This window comes from Phyllobates terribilis, unplaced genomic scaffold, assembly GCF_046119375.1.
Source record: "Phyllobates terribilis strain yellow unplaced genomic scaffold, ASM4611937v1 Scaffold_9__5_contigs__length_417890890, whole genome shotgun sequence".
NCBI lineage: Eukaryota > Metazoa > Chordata > Amphibia > Anura > Dendrobatidae > Phyllobates > Phyllobates terribilis.
The window spans coordinates 6200271-6220472 of record NW_027362769.1 but is presented as its reverse complement, the minus strand read 5'-3'; the positions used below and the strand labels follow the sequence as shown (position 1 = coordinate 6220472).

General features: G+C 43.5%; 1 protein-coding gene across 2 annotated transcripts in view; it reads left to right on the top strand.

Moving 5' to 3' along the window:
• COL3A1 (collagen type III alpha 1 chain) overlaps nucleotides 1–20202 on the top strand; it is a 132763-nt gene that overhangs the window by 54029 nt on the left and 58532 nt on the right. For both annotated transcript variants that reach the window (XM_073646298.1, XM_073646297.1), the window contains 8 exons: nucleotides 5640–5693; nucleotides 8225–8278; nucleotides 8705–8758; nucleotides 13266–13319; nucleotides 13520–13564; nucleotides 15654–15707; nucleotides 19699–19743; nucleotides 19909–19962. In XM_073646298.1, the coding sequence (XP_073502399.1) occupies nucleotides 5640–5693; nucleotides 8225–8278; nucleotides 8705–8758; nucleotides 13266–13319; nucleotides 13520–13564; nucleotides 15654–15707; nucleotides 19699–19743; nucleotides 19909–19962 (414 nt within the window). The remainder of the gene's footprint in view (nucleotides 1–5639; nucleotides 5694–8224; nucleotides 8279–8704; nucleotides 8759–13265; nucleotides 13320–13519; nucleotides 13565–15653; nucleotides 15708–19698; nucleotides 19744–19908; nucleotides 19963–20202) is intronic.

Genomic DNA, 20202 nt, shown 5'->3' with positions numbered 1-20202 from the left:
GATTGGCCAGAATCCGCTGGCATTTGATTGGCTGGCCCGCGTCATGCTGGCCTTTGATTGGCCAGAAGCTGCTTGGCATCTGATTGGCCGGCCCACGTCATGCTGGCCTCTGATTGGCCAGAATCCGCTGGCATCTGATTGGCCGGCCCACGTCATGCTGGCCTGTGATTGGCCAGAATCCGCTGGCATTTGATTGGCTGGCCCACGTCATGCTGGCTTCTGATTGGCTGGAAGCTGCTGGTATCTGATTGGCCTGACGACGTCATGCTGGCCTCTGATTGGCCAGAATCCGCTGGCATTTGATTGGCTGGCCCGCGTCATGCTGGCCTTTGATTGGCCAGAAGCCGCTGGTATCTGATTGGCCGGCCGACGTCATGCTGGCCTCTGATTGGCCAGAATCCGCTGGCATCTGATTGGCCGGCCCACGTCATGCTGGCCTCTGATTGGCCAGAATCCGCTGGCATTTGATTGGCTGGCCCATGTCATGCTGGCTTCTGATTGGCTGGAAGCTGCTGGTATCTGATTGGCCTAACGACGTCATGCTGGCCTCTGATTGGCCAGAAGCCGCTGTCATCTGATTGGCCGGCCGACATCATGCTGGCCTCTGATTGGCCAGAATTCGCTGGCATCTGATTGGCCGGCCCACGTCATGCTGGCCTCTGATTGGCCAGAATCCGCTGGCATTTGATTGGCTGGCCCACGTCATGCTGGCTTCTGATTGGCCAGAAGCCGCTGGCATCTGATTGGCCGGGCGACGTCATGCTGGCCTCTGATTGGCCAGAATCCGCTGGCATCTGATTGGCTGGCCCACGTCATGCTGGCCTCTGATTGGCCAGAATCCGCTGGCATTTGATTGGCTGGCCCACGTCATGCTGGCCTCTGATTGGCCAGAATCCGCTGGCATCTGATTGGCTGGCCTACGTCATGCTGGCTTCTGATTGGCTGGAAGCTGCTGGTATCTGATTGGCCTGATGACGTCATGCTGGCCTCTGATTGGCCAGAATCTGCTGGCATCTGATTGGCCGGCCCACGTCATGCTGGCCTCTGATTGGCCAGAATCCGCTGGCATTTGATTGGCCGGCCCACGTCATGCTGGCCTGTGATTGGCCAGAATCCGCTGGCATTTGATTGGCTGGCCCACGTCATGCTGGCTTCTGATTGGCTGGAAGCTGCTGGTATCTGATTGGCCTGACGACGTCATGCTGGCCTCTGATTGGCCAGAATCTGCTGGCATCTGATTGGCCGGCCCACGTCATGCTGGCCTCTGATTGGCCAGAATCCGCTGGCATTTGATTGGCTGGCCCGCGTCATGCTGGCCTTTGATTGGCCAGAAGCCGCTGGTATCTGATTGGCCGGCCGACGTCATGCTGGCCTCTGATTGGCCAGAATCCGCTGGCATCTGATTGGCCGGCCCACGTCATGCTGGCCTCTGATTGGCCAGAATCCGCTGGCATTTGATTGGCTGGCCCATGTCATGCTGGCTTCTGATTGGCTGGAAGCTGCTGGTATCTGATTGGCCTAACGACGTCATGCTGGCCTCTGATTGGCCAGAAGCCGCTGTCATCTGATTGGCCGGCCGACATCATGCTGGCCTCTGATTGGCCAGAAGCCGCTGTCATCTGATTGGCCGGCCGACATCATGCTGGCCTCTGATTGGCCAGAATTCGCTGGCATCTGATTGGCCGGCCCACGTCATGCTGGCCTCTGATTGGCCAGAATCCGCTGGCATTTGATTGGCTGGCCCACGTCATGCTGGCTTCTGATTGGCCAGAAGCCGCTGGCATCTGATTGGCCGGGCGACGTCATGCTGGCCTCTGATTGGCCAGAATCCGCTGGCATCTGATTGGCCGGCCGACATCATGCTGGCCTCTGATTGGCCAGAATTCGCTGGCATCTGATTGGCCGGCCCACGTCATGCTGGCCTCTGATTGGCCAGAAGCCGCTGTCATCTGATTGGCCAGAATCCGCTGGCATCTGATTGGCCGGCCGACGTCATGCTGGCCTCTGATTGGCCAGAATCCGCTGGCATTTGATTGGCTGGCCCGCGTCATGCTGGCCTTTGATTGGCCAGAAGCTGCTTGGCATCTGATTGGCCGGCCCACGTCATGCTGGCCTCTGATTGGCCAGAATCCGCTGGCATCTGATTGGCCGGCCCACGTCATGCTGGCCTGTGATTGGCCAGAATCCGCTGGCATTTGATTGGCTGGCCCACGTCATGCTGGCTTCTGATTGGCTGGAAGCTGCTGGTATCTGATTGGCCTGACGACGTCATGCTGGCCTCTGATTGGCCAGAATCTGCTGGCATCTGATTGGCCGGCCCACGTCATGCTGGCCTCTGATTGGCCAGAATCCGCTGGCATTTGATTGGCTGGCCCGCGTCATGCTGGCCTTTGATTGGCCAGAAGCCGCTGGTATCTGATTGGCCGGCCGACGTCATGCTGGCCTCTGATTGGCCAGAATCCGCTGGCATCTGATTGGCCGGCCCACGTCATGCTGGCCTCTGATTGGCCAGAATCCGCTGGCATTTGATTGGCTGGCCCATGTCATGCTGGCTTCTGATTGGCTGGAAGCTGCTGGTATCTGATTGGCCTAACGACGTCATGCTGGCCTCTGATTGGCCAGAAGCCGCTGTCATCTGATTGGCCGGCCGACATCATGCTGGCCTCTGATTGGCCAGAATTCGCTGGCATCTGATTGGCCGGCCCACGTCATGCTGGCCTCTGATTGGCCAGAATCCGCTGGCATTTGATTGGCTGGCCCACGTCATGCTGGCTTCTGATTGGCCAGAAGCCGCTGGCATCTGATTGGCCGGGCGACGTCATGCTGGCCTCTGATTGGCCAGAATCCGCTGGCATCTGATTGGCTGGCCCACGTCATGCTGGCCTCTGATTGGCCAGAATCCGCTGGCATTTGATTGGCTGGCCCACGTCATGCTGGCCTCTGATTGGCCAGAATCCGCTGGCATCTGATTGGCTGGCCTACGTCATGCTGGCTTCTGATTGGCTGGAAGCTGCTGGTATCTGATTGGCCTGATGACGTCATGCTGGCCTCTGATTGGCCAGAATCTGCTGGCATCTGATTGGCCGGCCCACGTCATGCTGGCCTCTGATTGGCCAGAATCCGCTGGCATTTGATTGGCCGGCCCACGTCATGCTGGCCTGTGATTGGCCAGAATCCGCTGGCATTTGATTGGCTGGCCCACGTCATGCTGGCTTCTGATTGGCTGGAAGCTGCTGGTATCTGATTGGCCTGACGACGTCATGCTGGCCTCTGATTGGCCAGAATCTGCTGGCATCTGATTGGCCGGCCCACGTCATGCTGGCCTCTGATTGGCCAGAATCCGCTGGCATTTGATTGGCTGGCCCGCGTCATGCTGGCCTTTGATTGGCCAGAAGCCGCTGGTATCTGATTGGCCGGCCGACGTCATGCTGGCCTCTGATTGGCCAGAATCCGCTGGCATCTGATTGGCCGGCCCACGTCATGCTGGCCTCTGATTGGCCAGAATCCGCTGGCATTTGATTGGCTGGCCCATGTCATGCTGGCTTCTGATTGGCTGGAAGCTGCTGGTATCTGATTGGCCTAACGACGTCATGCTGGCCTCTGATTGGCCAGAAGCCGCTGTCATCTGATTGGCCGGCCGACATCATGCTGGCCTCTGATTGGCCAGAATTCGCTGGCATCTGATTGGCCGGCCCACGTCATGCTGGCCTCTGATTGGCCAGAATCCGCTGGCATTTGATTGGCTGGCCCACGTCATGCTGGCTTCTGATTGGCCAGAAGCCGCTGGCATCTGATTGGCCGGGCGACGTCATGCTGGCCTCTGATTGGCCAGAATCCGCTGGCATCTGATTGGCTGGCCCACGTCATGCTGGCCTCTGATTGGCCAGAATCCGCTGGCATTTGATTGGCTGGCCCACGTCATGCTGGCCTCTGATTGGCCAGAATCCGCTGGCATCTGATTGGCTGGCCTACGTCATGCTGGCTTCTGATTGGCTGGAAGCTGCTGGTATCTGATTGGCCTGATGACGTCATGCTGGCCTCTGATTGGCCAGAAGCCGCTGTCATCTGATTGGCCGGCCGACGTCATGCTGGCCTCTGATTGGCCAGAATCCGCTGGCATCTGATTGGCCGGCCCACGTCATGCTGGCCTCTGATTGGCCAGAATCCGCTGGCATTTGATTGGCTGGCCCACGTCATGCTGGCTTCTGATTGGCCAGAAGCCACTGGCATCTGATTGGCCGGGCGACGTCATGCTGGCCTCTGATTGGCCAGAATCCGCTGGCATTTGATTGGCTGGCCCACGTCATGCTGGCTTCTGATTGGCCAGAAGCCGCTGGCATCTGATTGGCCGGGCGACGTCATGCTGGCCTCTGATTGACTGGAAGCCGCCGGCATTTGATTGGCTGGCCGACGTCATGCTGGCCTCTGACCGGATTGGCCGGAAGCCGCTGGCCTCTGATTTGGCCGGCAGCGTGTATTTGCGCCTCACGGGCCTGGCAAGTTTGTGTCCGAGAGTTCTCACCCGCCGGCCCGATCCAGTAGTGCTGCGGCATGGCTCTGCGTGCCAGTAGGTTCGCCAGCACTAGTTACCTACAACATTCAATTGAATGCATATAGAATTCCTGCAAGCAGCTTGTCTCAGGATAAAGCATGTAGAATCAGTTCCCCTTAGTCATAAAAGCAGCACTCTAAGGGATACTAATAATGGCATTTTTAATTAATCAAGTGAAACACTAATTAATTAGAGCACCATGTCCCTATTATTATTTATTATTATAGCGCCATTTATTCCATTAAAAATCAAATACAATAATCTAATACAATACAAGTCAGCGGCTGGTCCAGGAGGAGCGAGGACCACAGTCTACAGGGGATGGGTGAGGGAGAGCTGGTCGTGCCGCGGTGTGCTGGAGCGAGGCCTACGCTCAGATGGCTCAGGCCAGGAGATCTGCGATTAGTCCAAGCATTGTGGCTCCTATATGGCCAATGAAATACGCCCACCTAAACCCCAGTTTGTAAAGTAGAAACGTGTGCTGCTGTTAGTAAAACAGTTTAACATTAAGACTCTGCACTTTCCTTACATCCTACCTAATTATGGGGATTTATTAAGAAGAAACTACAAAAAGAGATGCAGAAAAAAACACATAAACCTCTCGCTTCTGAAAAACACAAATTCAGCCGATTTAACTTTTGCTGAGCTTCACAGGACCAGTATAAGACCACAGCCCATCAGTATTTGGTCAGTATTTGGTCAGTATTTTTTCTCTGCAGTGGGAGCCAAAACCAGGAGTTCGTGATAAATGCAGAATTGGTGACTTGTTTCTATTATACCTTTTCTCTGATTGTTCCTCACCTGGTTTTGGCTCCCACTCCTGAGCAAAAATACTGACCAAATACTGATAGTGGGGCCTTAGGAAGAGTCCTGCTCTAGTCTCTACATTCAGGACCTGACAATCTGCTCAGCTGTTCTGTGCACAGTTGTACAGACTGAACAGAATATTTACAATATTATATATTTATATTAAATATTTATATTATTTAAGTTAGAAAGTCACTTTATGTTACTCTATTTTCTTTATAATAATGGTGTTTTTGTACACTCAAAACCCATATAACTTTTGCTATTTATTTCTTTTAAGGGACCTTCTGGACAAAATGGACCTCTCGGACCTATGGGTCCATCAGGAAAGGATGTAAGTATATGTTATGTCTAAAATATGTTGAACAATCGAACAATGACAGACTGGTACAGAAAGGAGAGGGCGCTGCCGTTGCGGGCTTACTTTCTACAGGATAATGTGGCAGGAGACAGTATGTTGAGAGTTGCAGAAGCTCCGGTGTTGGTGATGTGACAGCGGGGTCATTGCAGGCTGTAAGCTGTTCTGAAGACATGGGTTTTCAAGTTCCATGTGAAAGCTCAGAATGTGGTGGATAATCGGACGTGTTGGGGCACAAAATCCCAGAATATGGGGGATATTCAGGAGAAGTCTTTGAGGCGATTGGGTGAGGAACATATGTTGTTGAGGAGAGAAGGAGGCCTTGTGTGAAGATATCACGATTTTAATCCAGAGATATATGGAGGAAACAGACTATGGACAGCTTTGAAGGTCGGTGTTAGTAGCTTGAAATGGATACGTTGTGGAATGGCGAGACAATAAGGGATTTGCAGAGGGGAGAAGCTGAGGAGGAGAGGGGCGGATTAGTTGAGCGTTATATGTGGTGTTAATATGGCACATAGTTGGAGCGATTACATTGAACCTATCAGCTACATTAACTTGGCTCCAAATATAATGTTAAGGTACAGTAGAAATATAGACGAGATTATATTACATTGCAGAGTGCAATATCTTGAGCAGTATTCCCATGGCTTCTCACAAAATGAGAGCTAAAAAACACATTGATTTTTGCTTTTTTTTTGCCAAGGGGGTGGTATTATCTTTTATGCTTTTACTTATTAATGTCTCACCGTGGGGAAGACAGGATGGGAACAAACACTTTTGTTTACTCTGCACGGGGTGTTGCACAGTCTCAATGGTATGCCATTTACTCAGGCAATTGTGTCTTATATCCTCAGGCACATAAAATGTCATGCAATAAGTCACTGTGGAGCCTTTTCCTAAGGCGAAATTCACACATCTGTGTGTCATGGTCCGTGATTCACAGACCGGCCGTGGGTTTCTCTACCCAAACTCAACAGCCTCTTAGGCATAAATGAGGTTGTCAAAATCAGTTCAGAAGACCCGCGACCAATCCATGCATTGCAACCCATACATGGAAGGGTATATCCATGTTTAGACATGCACAAATATCTCCAGTTCTCGTAGCTTCACACAGCAAGAACCATAGGAAAAAGAATAACAAAGTTGATCGGCATATCCACAAATATAGAAAAAATCTTCAAATTGTATTCCATATATGTTAAACAATTAAAATCCACATATTGGTGATAGAAAAAAACACTGTTACATGTTTCTGGTGCTGTGTGCACTCTTAGGCTGGTTTCACACGTCCGTATATTTCCGGTACTGGAAAAAACGGTATCGGAGATATCCGTGTGTCCGTGTGTGTCACACGTGTGGCAACCGTGTGCCGCCCATGTGCCGCATCAGGATCACAGTTAGCGCTGTTCCCAAGCGCCGGGTGCTGAACACTGCCCTCATCATGGTTCCCTGCCGGAGCTGCGATCAGCACTAGCAGGGACAGGGTAGTAGTAGTCTGCTCCCGAAGTGTTCCAGTGTAAAAATATGATTAAAATAATAAAATCCATATACTCACATGTCCGGAGATGTCTTCCACTGTAATCCATGCGACCGCTCAGCAGAGGAGCCAGGGAAAATGACTCGCTCCAGCGAGCAGCTCCGGAGCTGTGCTCACTGAGTGACAGGACACCGCTCCTGGAGCGGCTCATTCTCCCCGGCTTTTCAGCATCAGCAGTCAGAGGATTATAGTGGGGGACTCTTAGGGACACTTATGGAAGATTATTTTAATCTTATTTTTACATAGGGACACTGCGGGAGCAGACTACTACTACCCCCATCATTGTCCCTGCTGGTGCTGATCGCAGCGCCGGCAGGGAACCATGATGAGGGCAGTGTTCAGCACCCGGCTCTAACTGTACACTGATTCCCAGGCACCGGTATGTGTCACACTGATGACTGACGGATTTCATCCGTGTGGGACGTTTTTTGGACCATGCATCCGCAAACAAACAGACATGTCAGCGTGTGGAGCACACGGACACACGGTTCATGGAAACACACTAACAGACCCATAGATTTGGATGGGTCTGCGTGTCTCAGTGTCTCCAGTATGTGTGGAAATTGTCACCACACGTACTGGAAACACGGACGTGTAAAAGAGCCCTAAGTCATATAAAATGCAAACACATTGTGGAAACATACCTTATAAAACAAACCAATCCCCCAATCATGTGAAGACAATAATTACAATTAGGCAAATGGCGAAAATGCAATGATGAATTGGGCCTTCTATGCTTTTCTGAAATTATAAATATACTCAGGTCCATGGAAGTAAATGCACGCTGTTTAATTACTCAGTACAACTTACATTTTGCAGTATGCTTGTGTGCGTGAGAGCTAAAGTATAATGCAAATCTCATAAATTCAGGTGCCGTGTCTGCGTTCTAATACAAGTACAAGTACAAGATGGATCTGAGAATATGTGTACGCTAACAGCTTGCAACACATTCCTTACTTTTCTTTAGGGTGAAAACGGTCGACCTGGAAGACCAGGAGAGCGCGGAGTCGCTGGCGCCCCTGTAAGTAGGAGTGAAGCTGATCTTGGGTCAGAGTGAGTGAGGAATAGTATCAGCCAGTGCAAGCTTTTTATCTTTACACTAAAAGCTGCAGCCATATTTTACAGGTAGAATTTCTTAGTTTTTTGAGGTATCTGTACAGTACACATTACAGATAACAGCATTTCTTAAAGCAACATGTTATGGTATACCACAAAGTAAAAAAGTGTCGCTGTGCAGTAAACTGTAACTGGACACTTAACAGCAAAAGCCAATGAATGAGATCACTTAGGTGTCAGATTACACTTTTCTGCACCATCATATCTTGCTGCATTCTGGCATGTGTGTTAGGTTAATAAATGCTACATCTGTATGTGAGTTATACTGAAGTTATACTTAAGAATAGTAATAATAATAATAATAATACAATATTTCATTTTTTGCACATAGGGTGGCAGAGGACCACCTGGTATGGCTGGCTTCCCTGGCATGAAAGGTCACAGAGTAAGTATTTTATCACAATCTCTTTTATCTATTTTATCATCTTCTAATGAAAGAGCACATTAGCATTTAACATACAATGCGCATAATTTATATGGTAGAGAAAATGATCTTAATTTTATTATATATTACATTTACACTGTAATTCTATATATCTAGTATGCATTCCCTTACTTATTTATGTGTTCCGGAGACTTTTTCCGTATCATATAGCCTTCACTATTTTCAACATAATTTTGTGGCACAAGTAAAAATAATAAAACAAATGTGCAAGAATACAACATGTCCTACCCCAAATAACCACTAGGTGGCTACATCTACAATCTCATGCACAACTAATTCTTCTAACTAGATATGTCAGCCTGTGCTGCATGTAACGGGTATGCTACAGAAAACATCACAGCTACACCATTAATAATAATCTTTTTATTTATATAGCGCCAACTTATTCTGCATTGCTTTACAATTCAGACAATATCATCATTGTCCCCATTGGGGCTCACAATCTACATTCCCTATCAGTATGTCTTTGGAGTGTGGGTGGAAACCGGAGAACCCGGAGGAAACCCACGCAAACACAGGGAGAACATACAAACTCATTGCAGATGTTGTCCTTGGTGGGATTTGAGCCCAGGACCCCAGCATTGCAAGGCTGCAGTGCTAACCACTGCGCCACAGTGTTGCCCACACCACTTGTATATATACAATATGAGACATCTGACAAAATGATAGCAAGACTCAAACTAGACCATCTACGATCACGTCAGTGGTGATTGTTACAAGTAATCCGTATTATGGAAAGGAGTAGGATAACACTATCCATAAATCCTTAACTGGGCATTAGTTGTACACTTATCAATTACATTTAATACTAAATTTGATTTATTTATACATTTATATAAATCGGACACTGTGTATGTACACTTAACATAAAGTCTACAACTAGAGCTTTTATTAACATTTATTTTAAAGTTCCCATGGGCCCACATTTACCAGACGGAGTTCAAAAGTTTGAATACACACATGTAATATGAACAAATGTACACATAAATAATAGAAAAACAGATAATAGTGGTTAGCACTGCAGCCTTGCAGCACTGGGGTCCTGGGTTCAAATCCCACCAAGGGCAACATCTGCGAGGAGTTTGTATGTTCTCCCCGTGTTTGCGTGGGTTTCCTCCGGGTTCTCAGGTTTCCTCCCACACTCCAAAGACATACTGATAGGGAATCTAGATTGTGAGCCCCAATGGGGACAGGGATGATAATGTCTGTAAAGCGCTGTGGAATTAATGGCACTATATAACTGAGTAAAACACATACATACATATAAAAAATACTCAAGTATGCATATAATATGAATAATAATAATATTCAATAATCTGAATAGTTATGTACACAGATAATAGGAATACACAAACACATAGATGATACGAATATATATAGATAGCACATTCCACAACAATAAATCACTGGATCGATAGACATGTCAAACTTAGATTTCAAAAGATTAAATCATCTCTAATGATTACTGTTACAGAGGGATTATATGACTATACGTACACATAGAAAAAATCAATACACACAGATTATAATATGTATATACAAACACATCGATAATATGAATAAATTTACAGACAAATAATATGAATATATTTACAGACAGATAACATAAATATATATAAACACAGATTAGGAGTACACTTAGACACATATGAATATACAGTACAGGCCAAAAGTTTGGACACACCTCATTTAAAGATTTTTCTGTATTTTCATGACTATGAAAATTGTACATTCACACTGAAGGCATCAAAACTATGAATTAACATGTGGAATTATATACTTAACAAAAAAGTGTGAAACAACTAAAAATATGTCTTATATTCTAGGTTCTTCAAAGTGGCCACCTTTTCCTTTGATGACTGCTTTGCACACTCTTGGCATTCTCTTGATGAGCTTCAAGAGGTAGTCACCGGAAATGGTTTTCACTTCGCAGGTGTGCCCTGTCAGGTTTAATAAGTGTGATTTCTTGCCTTATAAATGGGGTTGGGACCATCAGTTGTGTTGTGCAGAAGTCTGGTGGATACACATCTGATAGTCCTACTGAATAGATTTAGAATTTGTATTATGGCAAGAAAAAAGCAGCTAAGTAAAGAAAAACGAGTGGCCATCATTACTTTAAGAAATGAAGGTCAGTCAGTGCGAAAAATTGGGAAAACTTTGAAAGTGTCCCCAAGTGCAGTTGCAAAAACCATCAAGCGCTACAAAGAAACTGGCTCACATGAGGACCGACCCAGGAAAGAAAGACCAAGAGTCACCTCTGCTTCTGATGATAAGTTTATCTGAGTCACCAGCCTCAGAAATCGCAGGTTAACAGCAGCTCAGATTAGAGACCAGGTCAATGCCACACAGAGTTCTAGCAGCAGACACATCTCTACAACAACTGTTAAGAGGAGACTTTGTGCAGCAGGCCTTCATGGTAAAATAGCTGCTAGGAAACCACTGCTAAGGACAGGCAACAAGCAGAAGAGACTTGTTTGGGCTAAAGTACACAAAGAATGGACATTAGACCAGTGGAAATCTGTGCTTTGGTCTGATGAGTCCAAATTTGAGATCTTTGGTTCCAACCACCGTGTCTTTGTGCGACGCAGAAAAGGTGAACGGATGGACTCTACATGCCTGGTTCCCACCGTGAAGCATGGAGGAGGAGGTGTGATGGTGTGGAGATGCTTTGCTCATGACACTGTTGGGGATTTATTCAAAATTGAAGGCATACTGAACCAGCATGGCTACCACAGCATCTTGCAGCGGCATGCTATTCCATCCGGTTTGCGTTTAGTTGGACCATCATTTATTTTTAAACAGGACAATGACCCCAAACACACCTCCAGGCTGTGTAAGGGATATTTAACCAAGAAGGAGAGTGATGCGGTGCTACTCCAGATGACCTGGCCTCCACAGTCACCAGACCTGAACCCAATCGAGATGGTTTGGTGTGAGCTGGACTGCAGAGTGAAGGCAAAAGGGCCAACAAGTGCTAAGCATCTCTGGGAACTCCTTCAAGATTGTTGGAAGACCATTTCCGGTGACTACCTCTTGAAGCTCATCAAGAGAATGCCAAGAGTGTGCAAAGCAGTCATCAAAGCAAAAGGTGGCTACTTTGATGTACCTAGAATATAAGACATATTTTCAGTGGTTTCACACTTTTTTGTTAAGTATATAATTCCACATGTGTTAATTCATAGTTTTGATGCCTTCAGTGTGAATGTACAATTTTCATAGTCATGAAAATACAGAAAAATCTTTAAATGAGAAGGTGTGTCCAAACTTTTGGTCTGTACTGTACATACACACATAATATGATTATACATTCAGATACAATATATACAGATAATATGAATATACATGCACACACATTATAATTATACATACATACACATAATATATACCAGTACATACAGAAAATCTGAATATACACACAGATAATAATACATTTTCACATAGATAATATGAATATATACACTCATAATATGAACACACATACAGATAATATCAATACATAACCACACAAATAATAGGAGTACACTTGTGAATGCATGCATAATATGAACATACACACAGATAATAATAGTACACTTTCACATACATAATATGAATATACATACATACATAATATGATCACACATACAGATAATATGAATATACATGCACACATAATATGATCACACATACAGATAATATGAATATACATGCACACATAATATGATCACACATACAGATTATATGAATATACATGCACACATAATATGATCACACATACAGATTATATGAATATAAATACATACATAATATGAATATACATACACACATAATATGATCACACATACAGATAATATGAATATACATGCACACATAATATGATCACACATACAGATTATATGAATATACATGCACACATAATATGATCACACATACAGATAATATGAATATACATGCACACATAATATGATCACACATACAGATAATATGAACATACATACACACATAATATGATCACACATACAGATAATATGAATATACATACACACATAATATGATCACACATACAGATAATATGAATATACATACACACATAAAATGATCACACATACAGATAATATGAATATACATGCACACATAATATGATCACACATACAGATAATATGAATATACATACACACATAATATGATCACACATACAGATAATATGAATATACATACACACATAATATGATCACACATACAGATAATATGAATATACATACACACATAATATGATCACACATACAGATAATATGAATATACATACACACATAATATGATCACACATACATTATGTGAATATACATACAGTCATAATATGATTACATATTCACACACATAATATGAATACTCAAACACAGATTGATCAACCAAAAAAAGTTTTGACAAAGTATATTTCTTTACTAGTGTGATATTACTACTTTTGCAGGGTATCGATGGAAGAGATGGCGCAAAGGGAGACTCTGGAGCCCCTGGACTCAGGGTAATTCTCCATATTCTGTATAGAACTTTTATGTCTGGAAAGCAGTCAGTGACACTATTGTGCCATCCATCCGGTGACACTGTAGAACCTCCTGGCTTTCTGCTCACTTTCCTGTCTCTATTTCAGTAGTAGTTTGTACTTTTAATGTAATATTATGTGTGTGTTTTATTGTACTTACATTGCTGAATGTTGTTTACTAGGGTGAACCTGGTGCCTCTGGAGACAATGGATTGCCTGGCACAGCGGTAATGATTTTTCTCAGCCTGCTTAAGGATGTTGTGTAAAAGAGTAAACTTGTATGAGCCAAGTGAATGATAGCATCAGACAAGAAATCAAGAATTATACAAGGCTTTACTCACCCCCTTCACTATGCTACTTTAGGACAGGTATAGAATTAGGGGTTCACTAGGAGTGGTAATATTTTTCAGGGGTTCCCCTACTGTAATTAATTTAAGGTTGAAAGTCACTAATTTAATGTTATAATTCTAGAGTAACTTCTAGAGAATCTTATAAACTCAAAATCACCAAAAACATAATGACAAATGTGCTGTAAATAAAGATATAAAACATGTCCATCCATAATGCAGAGACCTATAGATTACATAAGAAGATAGGAGAATATCAGATTGCTTACAGGGATGACAAATGCAAGAAACGGGCACAACTCTGTACAGGACGTCTAACCCATTTGCTACTCCTCCATAGACTGTATAGTGTCAAGAACAAGCTCCACTACTCCTTTTAACAAATAAAAAAAAAAATTATTCCTGTAATATTGATTTTAGTGATTTAATTTCCAGAAAAAAATATTTATTTTGTATGCACATTAGGGGACTTCAGTGCACCCTTAGGACACCAAATTCAGGGGGCTCGGTGCATCATGACTTCCCTTCAATTTGCATATTGAACACTTTGTCAAAGCTTGATTAACACACACATTGTGTGAGTGCTGCCTGAACTCAACCTGTGGCTCTGCACCTCTGCACAGACACTGCAGGAGCTCAACCACCATCACATACTATGACATGTTATCACTGGCTCCCATCTACAGGACCATACTGAGCAGCAGCTGCAGACAGGAGCCAGTGACAATAGCGTAAACTGACAATGTAAGGACATAGCCATGTGCCACTCACAGAATGTCAGTGTGCTCGCTCATTGCTGGCGCCTGTCTGTGGCTGCTGCTTGGTACTGCACTGCAGACAAGAGCAAGAAATGAGCACCCATACTCACGTTGTATGAGAGTCTCTATGTGGAGGTGCAAAGCCACTGATTAAGTTGATGTAGCTTTCGCTCAAGCACTGTCAAGATATGAGAAAGTACTCATTAAGCAAATTGAGGGGGTGTAACGGTGCACCAGGCTCTTCACCCGCCAAGGATGCACCTATGTTAAATAATTTGCGTATGAAATAAATTGTTCTTTTTACTGGCAACTAAACCACTGAAATCTATACAAGCGTGATTTTTTTTAGGGGCTCAGCCCCCTACATACCTGTACAAATGGTTTAATTTGGGGACGACAGACTCCCTTTAACTGTGCATTAATCACAATATTTGATTGCCACCCTCTTACATTAGTTCCCTAATGTTGATATCTGCATTAAAGGGAATTTGTTATGTCCCCAAGCGCTATTAATCTGCATATATGTGGTTAATTTGCGGGTAATAATATTTTAAAGCTGTGTGGCCACCATTCTGAAAGCTGGGCTACCACAAGGAAATGGGCTATATTCCTCCCGGCAGTCCCAGCTTCAAGTACCAGAGACTCATACAGCGAGGCTTTGGTCACTGCTCAGTACATAGCTCTCTATGTACTGTGCTCATGCCCTGGCACTGACTGACAGCCAGCTCTGCACCGACACAGTGGACGGCTCTCAGTCAATTTGCCAGGGTGTTATTACAGCTCACCATCTGAAAACCAGAGGCTGCCGGGAGGAATAAAGTTAATTTGCTCCTGTGGCTTTTGGGGCGGCTTTAGAATGCTGTTAGCCTGCAGATTAACCCTATTTGCAGATTAATTGTTTTGGGGACATGACAGGTTGTCTCTAAATGTTTTTAGATCAAAGGACCTTACCTTTTATTTTGAATCCTCTTAAAATGGACTTTAATACATCATAACACTACTAATGTGCCTTTATGACCTGTCTGAATATGATGATTTTTCACTCCACCACCATTACCATATAATCTTTGACTTGGTCCTAATTTTATAAACTTCTTTAACCCCTTCTAGACATATTAGAAATTAGTATCATATGACAGGTCTCAGTCACACTATAAGAAATATAATTTGTATTTTCATTACTACTATTATTATTATTTACATTTTTTTAGGGACCAAGAGGACAAGCTGGTGAGAGAGGCCGTCCTGGATCACCTGGACCAGCTGTAAGTAAATTGAGGCTTTTTCTGAGCTATAGGGAAAACTATATATAAAGGAGTTTTCCCATTAAGTAAGGTTATGGTAAATTGATGGATGTGCCATATCATTTTGATTGGTCGAGTTTCGGTCTTGGCAGCCTCACAAATCCTGGGAATGGTGATCCATTTTCCTGTGTACTTCTGTGACCCTTGTAATTTGTCCCTGCACATCAAAATAGCACATATTGTATGATACAAATATTACGTATGACACCTTCATCAATCCCCAACATCAGTGTAAACTCCCTGAAGGGTACTGGGAGTCAGCCATGACTGGGATTGCTTAGTTATTTAAATAACCTAGTCGGCCAACTCCCTTTATGTTGCGGTGACATGGTCTGCCATTGTTAAGAAACCAAATTTTCATTGATGGTACATCCTAGCATTCACCATCAATGATAAAAGCCTTTTAACAATGAGTTTTTTACTATGCTAAGTATTTCAAAGGATACTGTCTAATTATTAGACAATTCAAATTTAGACTAGACGGTATAAAAATGGACCAGTTTTATCAAAGTATTTTTCGTTGTTTGATAAATCTGCCATATTTTAAGTTTCCACCACTTTTTAGCTGGTTACATTATGCCAAAAATGAGTGCAATTTTTTTTTAACTTGGTGTCGCATATTAGACCATGCCTATTTTCAGATAAGCCATATTGGGTTTTCAGCCAAACCATGCTCACTTATTGGGCAAATCACTAAAAGTGTCACATCATGAATATAGTGCAGGTCATGGTGCATTTACCTTGATGAATCTCTCCCATTGTATCTTTCTCCATAATTATACGAAAAATGGCCAGTCAATGACTCTCCATGAATCTTTTATATGTAGATGGTTTTATGAAGGTTGGAAGAATAGAACGATGACAACACCATATAATTAGGTCCATGTTACATTCATCAAATTCAACCAAAGAAAAGTGTATAGGTGCATCCATAATGTATGAACCAAGCTGCCCTAAAATATCTGGAGTGTCGAATGACTGGATTAACATTCAGAAAATTATTTTACACATTGACATACACTGTATGTGTTTATCTTATTTTCTTCTAACAATGCATCTAAGCCTTTTTAAAGCCATAAACCAGGGGTCAGGAACCTTTTTTCTGCCAAGGGCCATTTGGATATTTATACACAAATACGCACAAATCACGCTCTAACTTCTACAAAGTACGTCATGACGCTAGAACTGGTGTCAGGACATAATCTTTCATTGCACACACCTTAGTGATCAGTAGTGAACGCTACGTATACGTGCTCACAGCGCAAAAAGAAATTAATGGGCTGGCGGCCATCAAAACACAGTTGTCTTCCCAAGCACTGCAGTCCCTGGAATCTACCCAGGGGCCGGAGAAAAGGTCATTGAGTGCCGTAATTGGCCTGCAGGCGTGAGGTTCCCCATCCCTACAATAAACAGTTCTCACTGTGACAAGCTCTTTAGTAATCCTATTCTACAGATTAATAATTTTCATTGTTGAGAAGCCTCACATGGGGATTGAAGCTTTTTCTCTCTAGACGCAGGGCATGTCCCCTGAGGGGGGTTTACATGAACATCTTTTGACCATATATTTGAATGGGCCATACAGTGGGGGAAATAAGTATTTGATCCCTTGCTGTTTTTGTAAGTTTGCCCACTGACAAAGACATGTATAAAAGACTCCTGTCCACAGACTCAATTAATCAGTCAGACTCTAAACCTCTACAACATGGGCAAGACCAAAGAGCTTTCTAAGGATGTCAGGGACAAGATCATAGACCTGCACAAATCTGGAATGGGCTACAAAACCACAAATAAGATGCTGGGTGAAAAGGAGACAACTGTTGGTGCAATAGTAAGAAAATGGAAGAAATACAAAATGACTGTCAATCGACATCGATCTGGGGCACCATGCAAAATCTCACCTCGCGGGGTATCCTTGATCATGAGAAAGGTGAGAGATCAGCCTAAAACTACATGAGGGGAACTTGTTAAAGATCTTAAGGCAGCTGGGACCACAGTCACCAAGAAAACCATTGGTAACACATTATGCCTTAAAGGTTTAAAATCCTGCAGTGCCTGCAAAGTCCCTCAGCTAAAGAAGGCACATGTGCAGGCCCGTCTGAAGTTTGTCAATGAACACCTGGATGATTCTGTGAGTTATTGCGAGAAGGTGCTGTGGTCAGATGAGACAAAAATTTAGCTCTTTGGCAGTAACTCAACTCGCCGTGTTTGGAGGAAGAAGAAGGATGAGTACAACCCTAAGAACATCGTCCCAACCGTGAAGCATGGTGGGGGAAACATTATACTTTGGGGTGCTTTTCTGCAAAAGGGACATGACGACTGCACCGTACTGAAGGCAAGATGGATGGGGTCATGTATCGCAAGATTTTGGCCAATAACCTCCTTCCCTCAGTAAGAGCATTGAAGATGGGTCGAGACTGGGTCTTCCAGCAAGACAATGACCCAAAACATACAGCTAAGGCAACAAAGGAGTGTCTCAAGAAGAAGCATGGTCATGGATTGGCAAAAATAGATTTAAAATACATACAGTAGCTGATCCCAAAGTTCTGAAGTGAAATATGGGAAAATCTGCATTTTTAAAATTAAGATTTTGCGCTCCCTGCCTATGACTTTTACAGATTAGGCAAAATAAAGTTTTATTGTGGTCACTTGTTCCAAGTTTTCGTGAATAGTGAGATTTTCAATCAGCTCGGCATTGTTAGAAATGACCAGATCCAACAGATCATTACCTCTTGTCGGGTCTTCCAGGAACTGATCCATAAAATTATTCTACAAAAAGTAGAGGAATTTTGTCCCCTTTGTCTTTGAAGCAGGCTCATCAATACCTGGTTAAAATCTCCCATAATCACTACTTTATCAGTAGTAGCCCACTCCTTCTGATTATGGAGAAGACCCTCCAACTTCTCAGTGATATTGAGGTTTTATAGAATACACAAAAAGATATATTTTCAGTGTTAATCTCCCTATGTAGTTCCACCCACATGTGTCCAACTTCCCCACAATCTTTTTACCCTATTGCCTTTGTCACACTCACTATCAAACATACAGACATACTCTTCCCCTTTCCTATTTGGCTGTCTTTCTGAAAAAGCATAGAATCAGGAAGATTTATGGCCCAAGCATGTGTAGAGTTCAACCATGTCTCAGCAACACCAACCACATCAATGTTTTCTTCCAGTACCCAAGCCTTAAGATCTCCCATTTTTTTGCTAAACTTCTGGGATTTGTTAACCTGGGAGAGTATTAATAAGAAAAAAAGAAAAGAATATGAGAGGTGAAACAAAATTATAATGCATGTGTCCTATGAGGACCTGTGGAAGTTATGCACAAATAGAAAGTTAGAAATAAGAATACTGAAATACGATAAGAAATTGAAAAGCAAATCTACAGTGAGAGTGATATTAAGTAGTGATAAAGTATTGTCAATGTTCCCACAACAAGCCCCCTATTTCCTTAACAAGATGAACAAGACCATATTTAGCTGGGCAAACAGCCCGTGGGAATGTTCAAGGACATGGTGATGTCACAACTACTGTAAACTGCCTTGTTCAGAAAGGTGTAATAAGGCAGGAGGCAGCATGGTGTCACAACTGTCACTGTGTGATCAATATATACTGTATGTTCACCTATTGCTACTACACAAAGTGCCTTTAGCCACTGGAGCATAACGTGCAGGTAACAGGTGCAGGCAAAAGTTCCTGAGCAAAAACAAAATTGATGGACCCCTAGTCCTTGTGGAGCCCCTAGGCTTTAGCCTGCTCAGCCTTATAAACAATACAGGCCTTGTCCTGTTATTTAATGAAGTGATCCTATGAATTTAGGAGCCAGGGACAGCAAAAGATATGGTGTCACCCCTTCAGCTAAGCTAATCAAATTTTTTTTTCCCATCGTTTTCTCTTGTTGCTTATTCTGAAGATAAATCAACAAACCAGGTAATTTTTTTTTTTCATTTTAGGGTGCACGTGGTAATGATGGTGGTCCTGGTGCTTCTGGACAGCCAGTAAGAACATTATGTGATTTGTTTTATATTAATTTTATAGAGTCTATTTCATTTATCACATTTAATACATATTGGCTTGGTAAAAATATTAAAATATTCAATCAATAAAATATTTTTGTTACATCTAATGTACAGTCTTGTAATATTTTGTATGCTTTTCTGTAGGGTCCTCCAGGTCCCCCTGGTAATTCCGGATTCCCTGGTGGTCCAGGTCCCAAGGTATTTAGCTGCATGTTAGTTATGAAAGTAGCAATTAACTTTACTCATGTTTACCATATTACTATTTCACATAATCAATAACAGCTCCTTCAGAGATATAGCTTTGGTTCCTTCTAACTTATTCCAATATTTACAGCCATTTCTAATTTATCCTTTTAAGAGATTGAAAAATATTTTACTATTGAGTTTTAAATATTTAGCTTTATTGAGCTTTAAATATAATGAAAGGCATATCCTACA